Below are 13,201 nucleotides of genomic sequence, written 5' to 3'. Positions count from 1 at the left end.
GTTTATATTTAAAGTGCGCTATTAATGAAACGGCGGTTTAGTCAACTAAGTCCGCAATTCTCTGCAAAGAAGCTACAAGCAGCTATCAACAATAGAGGATGACATTTCCTGGTCATGGTCATAAAGATCACTGTCATTTGCGATTAACAGCATTTGGGGTGATCTATGAGAATTCGAATGTTCTTCTGGCACTCTTTTAAAGATATCTTCAAGCTACGATAATAGTCAGATAATAATCCAACGTCGTTTTACATTCCAACGTTTTACATTCATATCAGACTAGAATTTTTGTATTTGGCGCGGCCGCTATATTAAATGGATGTAGCAGCTTAAGTAAACCATACACCACTAATTTGAGGGGAGCTTTGGAATCCTGTCGACAATAAAACGCGCTGATTAGAATTTATCAGGTTTGGGAAGTACTTTTTATCTAGTCCTAAATGCTTTCGCCAAACGCAGCTTGTTGAGTGCCCCCGTTGTAGGTCGAATATTCGGGTGAAGGGCGCTTTTTGCCTCGTTGGCAAGCAGCTCTTGATAACGTGGATAAAAAAAAAAACTAGTAAAAGTGCGCTTCTACAAAGGCTCGCAGTTCTTAAACAAATCACTTGTTGACATGGGATACGGCCACTTTATCAAAACTGACCTGCTTTCCAGCCTCTTTTTCTAATCGAATTCACAGCTTGTTGATTATAATGCGCGAAATATCCTGCAGTTTTTTCTGTAAGCTATACATTTTTTCCATACATAGATGTTCGAAAGGTTTATATTGCGTATCCCGAATAGCATAACCTGTGACTAGGATGACCGGCTTAATACCAAATATAATAACTACTACTACTACTACTACTACAGGTAAAAGTGATTTTATCAACAACCTTATAAACGCTTTTGTAAAAATGAAACAGACAAAGGAAAAACCCAGGAATGATAATGTAAATGGTAAGCTGTACACCCACAAAGTTGCCATTGCCAATGCAAGTAATGAGCGAGCGTATGTATTTGATGTAGTTAAATACACAACTCCCATGTGAGTGCTTGACGAGTTATGCGGCATGTCCTAAATTTTTTTTTATTTTGATATATTTAAATGGACTGCATACTCTTGGTTGAGTATTCCGCTGTGCCTGTAACAATCCAACTCTTCAACTATTTATAAAATTTTCACAGATTACTTACTACCTGGTATCACTGATTCGCTATTTTAATATTATACCTTTAGTACAGTAATAACATCTATAGCCATGCCATATTGTATTCCCGACTAGATAAAAACACTGCACTACTCAAAGGACCGCCTATGGCCAAAGGCTTGATATAACAATAACAATTTATATAGGTGCTAAAGCTGAAACATCTCACACGATTTGCCAGTTGGCCGGTGGGAAGCTTTGTCAAATATGGTTGACGATTATTAGCCCCTAATTTCAGCCAGAACGAACTGTTCAAATGACCAAATAAATAACACCTTAATGTTTAATTGAAGAATAGATGAGTAGCGAAAATTGTCGTACACTCAAGTATGATCAGGTTATAGATGTCATCGTACAGGCAAATGTAAACTTGAACTCTGCGAGAACATGTGTGGGGCCCAATAAGACTGCACCGGTGCCTATTAGGATTGCTTCCATATGTCAATTCCTAGGTGTTTTCAATAGCGTTTAATGCGTACAATCGACTAGTTTTTCTCAATAAGTATTTTACATTTATTTTACACTGATCTTCTTTGGGGAGAGTATTTCACTTTCACGCTCACGAGACAAAGGTTTGTGGCTTGTTCAGGTCGCAACAGGGTCTTCAGTAAGGCGAAATCCTCGGCGTACACTTACGTTAAGAAACTAGTGACAACTGGAGCACCAATTATATCTTACGCATACGAATTATTCGGAAATGACTAAGCGGCGTGTTCGACTTCTTCCACCTTAGGGGCCCGTCTACAGCCTTTGAGCCTTGATAGATAATTCTGATCATCAGACAACTGAGCAATCATCCGTGAGCACTTGGGCGTATCTGCTTGTGGGGTAGTACAAAATCCATCAATGGTGCGAAAAACGTTCATGGTTTGCATTACGTTACCGTTGAAAAACAGGCAACGGCAGTACCAGCTTCTATCTCGATGAGATCGGGCTAGTATATGCTTTATAACTGAAAAGAAAAAAGAGATAACAGAGTCGCGTGGATTCCGTTCTAACTTTTAAACTGGGTCTTGCTATTGGGAGGGTCCAATCTGTTTCACAGTACGCGTACAGAAGCAAGTGGCCTGTGTAAACCGGGGAAGCTCCACATTCTGCATTAGCTTATTCATCAGTCGAGCAATAAATCACTATTATAACTGTAAGAACATAAAAAAATTAGCGCATACGCCACTGAACTTTTCAGTAAATCCTATTACAACTCAGTTCAGTTGAGAAGCAGTGCTTGCGAGCTGAGTGCTGCTACATCATACGTCCATTATTATCGTAACAACAAAGTAGAAGGCAGGTATGTAACCCACAGTGACATAGTGCACTGGATATTTTAAATTCGAAATTTCGGTCTTATCCGACTGATCGAGACGTTCACGATCGGCCCTGCTGTATTGAAGCAATATTGACTGAAGCTATGCTCAACAACAACAGCACCACCAAATGTAGAACTCAGCACGTTTATTTATCTAACTCAGCAGTATTTTAGTTTTCTTTAAAACGTATATGCATCCACGAGTGAGATGCGGGCTCACGCCGCCAAAACGCATGTTGTTCCTAAAAGAGATTATCACTACAGACGCTTTACCGTACTTGGCCTTTAGCTGAACATATGAAATGCGTAGGGATGTCAAACCTGAACAAGCGTATCGCTGCATAGTCAAAATAATAAACTATCCCAATTACAATGATCGTCTGCTCACACTGTGTGCGGGGTATTTTGTCTAAAAATTTATCGAAACATTGTTGAGAGCCTGTACTCGACGATTTCGACAGTTTTGATGTGATAACCCAATAAGAGAAATTGGGTTTATTTAAATCAGCTGGCAAACTTTCAAAAACCTTGATCGAAAGTATCTTGGTTTACTTATATGTACGTACACATACAATCACCATGCTATTATGTGATTTATCTCGTAAAGGACGGACTGATCCTTTTTATAAGTAGTGTGGAAAAAAGATCAATTCATCTTTTTCGTTCATACTACGTTTATAGGCTGCTAATATGTGCTATATAACAACTATAACATAATTTGACTGCTCGTTTTAGAATGTTCCAATCTTCAAAGAGCTATATAGATTTCTGTCCCAGTATCAATTTTCCCATGAAGTGAAACTTTATCTAATTTAAAAAATACAGCAAACAAACTAATTAATGGAAACGAGAGTAAAATTTCGATCGTTTCGGCAGTGCCCAAATACGTTGTTTGGGTATAGCGAGTCTCTGTAGCCGTATAGCTATTGAATTCGCTTACTCGCTATGCTAAAGCCTGCAGCTCTTAGGCACTAGAAGAAAAATGCAGAAAGAAATCAGGACTGTTGAATGAGCTGGTTTTCGTACTTGTCATTGATATAATTGAATGTATGAGATACAAGTTAGCCGGGCATAAGATACTAATACCAAAATCAAACATCTCGATAAGTCAAAATAAGACAACATTTACATGACAATCTATGGTCTCCGAGATAATCTGAGAACTGAAAGTAAACAGTTTTGAATTTATTTTAAAAGCTTTCGACTTCTCTTAAACGTAAAGGGTAATTTACTTCATGAATTGTCTTGAAAAATTGAAATGGATTCAACCGGACGCTCCTTTATCGTTTATACGGATAGCTCAGTTTTAAAAAACGTTCACTTGCTTCGTGGCAGTTTGTAGGGCCGTGACGGTGCAGCGAGTAACGCGTTTACATGCTAAAGTTGGGTATACGTGATGGTTTGGGTCCGCGTGTGGGTACGCTTTATTTGGTGCTAAGATCTAGCCGTTGGATGTAGCGCTTAATGATATATGTGCCGGATCTACAATACGTAAAACAGTCTGTAGGGCCCGCCTTTGGTAAAGATGCGTTGTTTACCTCCATCTAACTAGTTTTGAACTAGTACAAATTTAGCCCGTAAAGTTGTGACCTACAGGTAAATTCTTATGGATAATATAAAAAACAAATGATTGAGCCACAAGTGTTTCGTTATGCACACCTAACTTTATTCTATTGAAAATATAACTAAGGGTTGACTTTTTGGGTATAACTAAATTACTCAATAATTGCATACCCTTGCATGGTCAAAGGTAGAGTTACATTAAAAGATTTCGCGTTTCTATCAAAGTATTCGCTTCTATTACAGTTAAGAAAAACACTGATTTGTAAAGTGTTCAAAGCTTTCCAAAAATGTTTGAAGATATCAGCTTAATCATAATCACATCATATCTTGTCATATCTATTACCTATTAAACGTTTGTCTAAGAATCTACCTCTAGGAATTAGTGAATAATAAATTTAATTTTTCTAAGATGACTGAATAGGTTCTTTCCTTTTTGCAATTAGATCGATGGCATGGGTTTGGAGTGCCTACAATTATGTTTCTATATAGATTTTTACTATGCTTCGCTAACGTTCTTTTCTTCTCTCCATTGCAACCCGTAGAAACAAATACATACATTTGCATGTAAAGGTTGTTAGCAAAAAACATTAGATATTTACAATATTATAAAGTAGAAACAGTTTTCCTCATAGTATATAGGCAAGCCTAACCTCGGATTTTCCTTTTCAAAAATTGTAATCAACATCATCAAAACTAGTATCAGAAAGAATCTAAAATTCAAATTCAGAATAGTATCCAGATTTGAATCAGCGGCGCTGACCTTGCCAAACCAATGCTATCTCCAAGTGCCATATTATCAGTTCAATCGATATGACCGACCGCCCATTAAATTCTAGTATAGAGGTACGAGTTATTCCATCAATAAGCAGTTACAAATCAATGCAAAAGTTAATATGAATGGCTTCCATGGTTTGTAGATTAATTACTCCATCACCGAGCTGCCACAGGGCTTTATATTCTCTGTTGGATCTAACAGTTCTGCAAAATTCTATAGCGATTTCTAAAAGATAACACCGCATCACGTGATATTTAGCATTATACGGGTACTGCCCTCGACGATAAATGCCTTCAAGTTTTCAATCAAAAAACTGTGAAGCCATAACCGAACTGTGAAGGAAATAAGCGTGCATGTGAAATTATATGATCGCCATATCGAAACGAAGAGATCTCTTGATGTATATTTACTACGCCTAAGTATATTAAATAAGAATCGTAAAAAGATTTTTTATTTTTTTTGTGTCCATCGTTTTTCGAAAATAAAGCTACAGATGAGACGATGACACATTGTGCAGACAGAAGTGGTGAACTTTTAGAAAAGTTTGTTTTATACGGATACCTAGGCCCAAAGTCTATAGTTAAAAAATCTAGCCATTCGTGATCCAAGCAATCAATGTATAATAATTTTGTAATCTGTAGCGTTTCTACCAAACTGGTCTACTTAAAATGTGTGGTAGGGTAGTAGATGGTAATCGAGACTAATTTAAACTAAAAAGGAGTAGATCTTCCACTTAAGAGTGTAAAACGTAAAACATTTGAAAACGAGTGTCTTTTTAGACACCCCATATTTGGGAGCTTTTAACATTTTAAAAAATACTAAGGTGCTTGTGTATTATAGTTGATTGACCGGGAAGTAATAGCGTTAGTTCTTCACACCTGCTTTCCTTTAAATTCTCCACTGTTCGTTTACTCCCATATGCCACTTACATCATAAACATTACACAACATGAGAAATAAAATAAAAGCAAATAAACCATTCATCGGCGCTTTCGTTTCCCTATAAGACCGTTACACTCTCATTGTATGAAACTGAACGATGTCAGTGGTAAGCGGCATTATATGTCGAATTCAGGCTCAAAGTAGGGGTTCAGAATTTTAATAAACCTTGCTATTCGACAAATCCATAATGAAATGAATGTTTTGAGTCAAGGAATATGCATTTTCAATACTTTCTGTTTTTTACCCCTTGCCGTGGTTAAAAAGTGACCGAAGTAGCCCGAGATATTTGTGCCATGTGCGGTGCATACTTAACCTGTAAATAGTTCAGTAACGTTGCTAACTTCCGTACTAGCATCTTAGACATGAAAATTACACTTGGCTCCTTTTGGCTATTCAAGATCGATGAAAACCGTTCCGCCTAAAAGCATTCACATAAGAAGCAGGCCGGCAAACAACACTCGAAATGGTCTAGAAGATAAATTGCCACTATAGGCTCATAAAAGCCCTCTTCATTCGATGGGGAAAGGAAAATAGCATGCAGTCAAACAGACAGGTCTCTACAAAAAATTATTAGCGGTGATAAGAGATGGTGCTTGTTCGTCAATATGAAGCAAAGACAAGAATGAGCGTTTCAGAGAGACACGCCTATGTTTAGAGTTACGCCAGATTTCAATATAAGAAAGATTATGATTCACGTTTGCTGGGAAAGATTTTTGGAGCAAAAAATTTTGCGTAGCGGTCAACCTGGATATGTATTTGTATAGCCCAAATAGCTTAAGTTAACTATCTAACAGAAAAGACCTGGTAGAAAGGGAAAAGTCATCCTTTTCCACGACAATGCCGAACCTGACTTGACAAAGGTTGTCAAAGCCGTTTTGCTAGGGCCTGGATAGAAGATTTTGGTCCATCCACAATCAGATACTCCTGATAACGTATCGACAAATTGCCAATTTTCCGATCGTTACCGAACAAAATTCATAACAATGTTTCCTTAGTAAGGAAGGGGGTGCTAAAAACTCGCTGGACGAGTTCTTTAACATCAGACAAACAAATAAGTTAATTTGTTTCTATAATTTAAGTTACAATTTAATTTTCTATTAAGCGATGGAGAGACCAACCTGCTATATATATTTTCGTTATTTTAATTGATTCATTTTCAGATGCATCAAAATACCCTACGTTTCAATGAGAAGAAAAACGTACAAATAAACGTCACAACAAGAAAAAAATTAGTCGATTTGATGCGGACATATTTATAGGTGTGTGTACCGAGTGGTAGCCTTAGGTGGTGTTCTAATAGGCGTTATTCCTAAATCCTTATGTGAAACTTGGTGACAAATCTAAAACCGTCTTAGCGCAACCTTTGTCAGCGTATAACTCGCGGAATTAAGAGTGGATCTATGTAGTTAAAAACGATTTTCCAATAGTTGTATTACGCCAATCCATTGGACTAACGTAACAAAAAAATCTCGTATCGAAAACTGTCACACGGAAAAATTCAACACGTTTTGCAAACGTGTGTATCTTATATGCAAAGGAAATGGCCGTTCAGTGAAAACTGCCTTCGCAATGACTGTCACGGACGTATTAAGAAAACTGCTACAAGTATCAGGATCTAATTTAGCGAGTGGGTTCATAACAAAAGAAGGCATTGATAATTTTTTTTATAAAGGTTATTGGTTAGAGACGCATTTTCTATTTGCGCTTCTGATTAACTTTCATCCATAACATCTACGATCATTTGAAGCGGCAAGATAGTCTCCAGGTATATATATATATATATATAGTATAGTATCAGGTATACATGGTTGCGCGTATATATAGGTGCAACTGCCATAGCGTCCTCATGGTTATTTCTTTCACAAGGCTTATGCGCCACAAGACCGTTCGTCCAATTAATGCGTAAGCCCCTGTTATCTACTATATTTGCTCTACTACTAACTTCTGGACACGCAACGTCAAGTCAAGGCAACAGTTCAGTATGTCGCTTTGTGTTTGGTACCTAAATATATTTTGCCTGTATACAGAGTTCGATCAGTAACCTGTAGGACCCTAGAACTGGTAAATCGCTTTCACCTTTGGTAATAGACGCATTGTTTTTTTAATTTAGTATATGCACACATTTCTTGAGTATGTTTCAACACAACAGACAATTTGATTTGCAAAGGTGTAACGACTAAAGGCTACTTGGAAGACGGAGCACGCTTTTTAATTCGCAGAGGCTCTAATTTAAGTGATCTAGAAACGTCACGCAAGAAAAAAGAACTTACGTACAGCAACATATTTGGAGATGTTTCCAATCATTAAGGCAATGGCTATGGCGATAATACGACTCGCATACACATGCGCTCCAATTGTCTCGACCTCTCAATATTACGATCTGAAGGCGCCCGCGCGCTTCAGGGAACATTTTTAATAACCTTCAACACCTTGGAGCTGCCACCTTTTGGCTTTTCGACTCTAAAGTGAATAATAACATGGCCTTTATTTTTTGGAATTTTCTTATGTATCAATTATCATCAGTACTATGTAGTAACGGATATTAATATTTTATTGTTATTATGCATAATATGTTGTATAAAAATACCTGACTTAAAGGATATATCTGGTTTTAGCGACTCTTCCGATATATCTACATGCAGTGAGTTAACGAATAGACTGTGTAGCTGTGCATAGTCAAAGTTTCGGATACTTCCTGCGTATATGAACAGAAAAGGTTTTTTAGAAAAAATGTTTTTCAAAAAAAAAATAAAAATATCAAGCGTTTCTGATAATAAGTTTGTTTAGGCACAATACTGCGTCGGCTTAAATCACTCTTCTATACTTATATGAACTAGTAAATATGATAAATGCCTGGTTTCGTTTACAAGTTGATGATACAATTTCTTTTCCTGCGGATACTTAATATCAATATCGGCAAATTTCCAAATTTCATAGATATCTTACTATAAGACGTTTTATTTTTTAAGCATAGAAAACAAGTGGACAAACAGCATGTAATATTGATCAAATGTCATATTCCCATTAGCTACAGCCAAAATCTTTGGCAGCACTATTGGTGCTAAAATGCTTTAGGCGTTGTAAAAACGCCCGAAGACTTTAAATCAGAATAAGCGAAATATGATTAGTTAACCGTCTAGGTCAATTAAAGCTTGTACAAGTGTAGGCTATGGCTTAATGATAGGATGACAGTGCATCGTCCATGCTACAATCCGCATAGTCTAACCTATAGATGGATTTAACGGCAGACGTTGAAGTTTCTAAACGCAACCGTTATGTGCTGGCAGATGCCATGATGATGACAGTAATGTTTGCTTGCTTAGCGGATGAAATTCGCTGGAAGAAATGATTTGATTAGTAAAAGACGACACACAGGTGTGACGTGTTTCCGCTTTGTTCCGTATAAGAGACGGATAATGGGACGAAATAGGTAACAATCTAATCGAACCTTCTTGACTAGTTGCGTTCACGTAGACAGATCTTTACTTAGTTTTCATTTCTACAAAACATTAATGTCGAGTATATCCATTCAAGTCAAACTCCCGAGCTCAAATGTGTTAATTGATAGTGGTAGTTAATCTATTATCGAAAAAGACATCAACGCTGATTTATAGGATTTCCAAGAAGTGTATTATTTTACTGTATTTTTTAGCATTTTTGCTTGTAATATTTTCCACTGTGCAAAAAATAAAATAAGAAATAAATAATAAACCCCCGCTCTGAACGACTTACAGTAAAATAGTATTTGCGTTTCTCATCTAAACATATGTATATATATATGTTTAGTATGTCGTTACATTACCAATGAAAATTGACAAAGACCGACAACGACGGAATCGGATAAGTTTTCATGTGAACGCATGCTGAGTATCCTCATGAAAATATCATTTCATGCGCCATATCATTTCGTTTAGCAGGACCCTCGAGATATTTCGCGTTGCACTATAGTGGCTGTTTTTCTGTATCTTAAAAGGACCTTTATGACCTTTAGAGAAACTTTATGCGACATATCACTTCTTTGAACATGGTTCATCATGATTCTTCTAAGCAACTCTGAAGGTATCAGATAAAAAGTTATGATGCAAACGGATGCCGACTGTCATTTCTAGATTATCAATTAGGGCACCATATTATTCTATGTTCCAGAATTTTGGAGAAATGTATCGTTTTTACCTGATAGTGGCATTGCTAGGTTTGGAATAAACCCTTAAGTCAGTTAAATTCCCGCGACAAATCGCTTTCTTGAGGGTGATTCGTTAAATTGCTAGAACACTAGCTTCAACGCTACACGCTAACTGAAAGATGATCATGAAGACACTCATTATTAACGGCAGCATCTAAAACAGATAGATATATAACCTGTATAAACCTATATATATATGTATAGGTTTCGTACGTCGGCAAAATTTCACACTTTCAACCATCATAAAATATCACCTAAATGCTTCTTTTTACTCGTCGCTTATATCCTCTAAATGACTTGACTTGGAAGCATCTAATCTTTACTGGCAAAGTATTCACTGGCGATGCCAATAATTATAATATAACATAATGGTATATAGGAAGTGTTTGCTTGTAATTGCTGTTTCGCCAATGGCGTGGTTACTGCTGCTACCGTTTACGTGCTTTATTATTGACGCCTTGCAGCCCACGCCAACTTTGAGCTCAATCATTAGGAGTTAAGCAGACGTTCTTGATATTATTTTGGAGATTTTATAAACCATTATGCTAAAAATTGGGGTGCATATCTATCTATCTTCTATCGACATGAAACGTGTCGATTGCGCTTTGATCAAAATTGCATTACAGTTGTGTTATGATCTCGTTCGAATCTTAGATATCTTTAAGATATTTTTTAAGCAAACAATTGTTCCGGTTTCCATACTTAAGCACTTCCTCCGAAGCTATTATAAATTTTATATTTAGAAACAAATAATTTCCTAAAAAGCTAGTGGCAGGCATATATCGTAACCAATAGTGCTACCTGTATTGTACAGTACTTCGATTCAAGATTTCATTTTTAGATATGCAGTAAACACGACGCAGGAAGCCTCTATTTCGCCGCGGCAACGTAAAATAGATAAAGTGCTTTTGCATTTTGTACTGGGCTATGATAGTGAAGACATCTATCTTGGCTTAGCTGCAGGTCCTCATCATTTAAGGTGTAAGTGAAAAATAAGAAAATTTCTTGATTAGAGATGAGCTAAATTAAATTCAGCAAGGTTTTTCGCTCGTCGTTAGCGATGATTCAACAAAAAAAAGATAAACAATGTTCGGACCAGGCAAAAACGGCTGTGATTCCAGAAAAGGTATCAATACGTGTGAAATAGGTGTTCATTTTTTGTATTTTAGGCAAGTTAATAACGACCTGGCGATCATTACAACCCAACTAAACTTCTATGTTCACATAAATTATTCATATATGAAGGATGATTGAAAATTAGCTCAGTGCATCACAGGTTCATACCTAGCTTCACTGTCAAATCTACCAGTTCGCGACTTGACCTGTTACAAGAGCTTTCGAGTAATTTGCACGGCTTTCTGGTAGTTGTTTAGTATTACATGAGTTCACAACCACCCCAGTCTACTATGCTACCATCGCAAGGTTGCGTTCAGTGGTTCACCGCCACAGCTAGCCAGAGCCGGCATGGCAACTCGTTGCTGTAACAATATCAATCAGCAACACTCAGCTTACATCCAAGGTTATATATATATATATCAGCCACATATCACCATTTGGCAATATGGCTACTTATTAAAAAAATAAAAGGATTTGATATGTATTCGACCGTTTTCGTCTAAGATAATAATTCAGATGGTTTCATATTAAGATGCATTCCTTTATAGTACTGCGAAAATGCGATATTCAGTTTATGCTGTATCCCTACGAATACCTACTTGAAGACTTTCCACCCAAGGTTCTAAAGCTGTGCACCAACGACACAAAAATGAATTATTATAAGTAGAATTTATAAATGCTCATGGGTGTATCTCTAATCATCTTCAACAAACTACTTCCGTAAAGAACAACAATATTTGTTTAGTGTAATATATTTATTTAGGCCTTATTATAATTATGCTTGCGTGTTTCCAACAAGCATTTGCTAGTTTGTTTTAAATGATTTTCGCTTCATATTAATAATTTTTGCACTTTCGTTTTGCCTAAATTTATTTTTACGCCTCTACGAGCCCAATATGATGATACCCCATATATATAGCTACAGATACATGAAATGAAGTAGTTAAATGAAACGGATATTTTACTATCAATATTACATAATGATGGATGGGTTTTGGCAATAGTACGCGACCAATGGTGTAGAATTAGTTCAGTCAAACTAAGGGAACGCGAATAGGTAGTGATGAAAGCAGTCTCACATAAATTGGACTCGCAGACATTAGACAGTAGATTTCGTTGTTCTGCTATGACTTTGTTGTCAGTATTATCAATAATCTTATCATTATTATTATTATTCTTAATAGGGTCTGTGGCGATTGTAACCCCTGTCGCTTCGGTCGCCGCGATCATTACCACCGCCGCCACCTCCGGGCTTCGGAGCTTCGCAACGGTTGCAGCTATTTCGCCAACTGAAGTTCTTGTTACCTGTGATATTACAAGTGCACATAAATATATAAAAAAAGGTATACATTCTGTTATGAATTTCATACCTCCCAAGATGTTTCATTACAATCGTTTTTTCATAAACATTGTGTCCTTTGGCGCACTGTTCTAGCGTTATATTTGCAATAATTGCCATAAATTTAGCCGAGAAAATACCATGATATTTAAAAAAAACCTTCGCCGTTTCAATCAACTACTAATTATAAAGTTTTTACATTTTTAAATATGAATGCACACAAAGAGAAACAAACTTCCGAATAAACACTAGCAATCTAGAACCTCTGTTTGTCTTTCTGCTCGTCGAGTTTACCTTGCAAATTTTTTTAAATATCAAAAACACCTAATAGTGTAGTGTGACACTAACCACATGAGTCACAAGGCCAGTCCCCTTCAGAGCGACGATCATCACCACCTCGGAAACCACCTCCGCCACGTCCACCACCACCACCACCACCGCCGCCGCCGCCACCTCGGGCACCTCCCCGCCCACGACCTCCTCGTTGCGGGGGTACCCAACTGGCTTTACGCTGGGCAACTTGAACCTTAATAGTATGGCCCATAAACTCCTTTCCATCAAACCAGGATATAGCCGATTCGGCTGTCGGAGGGTCGTCATATGTGACTGTGGCTTCTCCTTTGCCACGGCCAGATTCCTTATCCTACAATAACAGCGATTTTTGGGACGTACAGAAAGTAATCACTATTTGTATATTTTTTTTTACATACCCCTATATGAATCACGCAGCACTGTCTGAAATTGAACCTACATATAATATTTTGAGCGCAACGTCCGACGCCGCCGGT

General features: G+C 37.2%; 1 protein-coding gene across 1 annotated transcript in view; it reads right to left on the bottom strand.

Annotated features, from left to right (window-relative positions):
* Positions 1-11,810: 11,810 nt before the first annotated feature.
* The window catches only part of LOC111263149 (RNA-binding protein FUS), a 6,025-nt gene continuing 4,634 nt past the window's right edge, over positions 11,811-13,201 (bottom strand). Inside the window, exons 5-6 of the mRNA XM_022837999.2 lie at positions 12,762-13,056; positions 11,811-12,379 (exon numbers count right to left, since the gene is read on the bottom strand). Coding sequence (XP_022693734.1) covers positions 12,252-12,379; positions 12,762-13,056 — 423 coding nt within the window. The 3' untranslated portion in view covers positions 11,811-12,251. The remainder of the gene's footprint in view (positions 12,380-12,761; positions 13,057-13,201) is intronic.

The sequence above is a fragment of the Varroa jacobsoni genome, unplaced genomic scaffold (genome assembly GCF_002532875.2).
Source record: "Varroa jacobsoni isolate VJ856 unplaced genomic scaffold, vjacob_1.0 scaffold_738, whole genome shotgun sequence".
NCBI lineage: Eukaryota > Metazoa > Arthropoda > Arachnida > Mesostigmata > Varroidae > Varroa > Varroa jacobsoni.
Note: the sequence above shows the minus strand (reverse complement) of the source record. Positions and strands in the feature narration are given on the sequence as shown.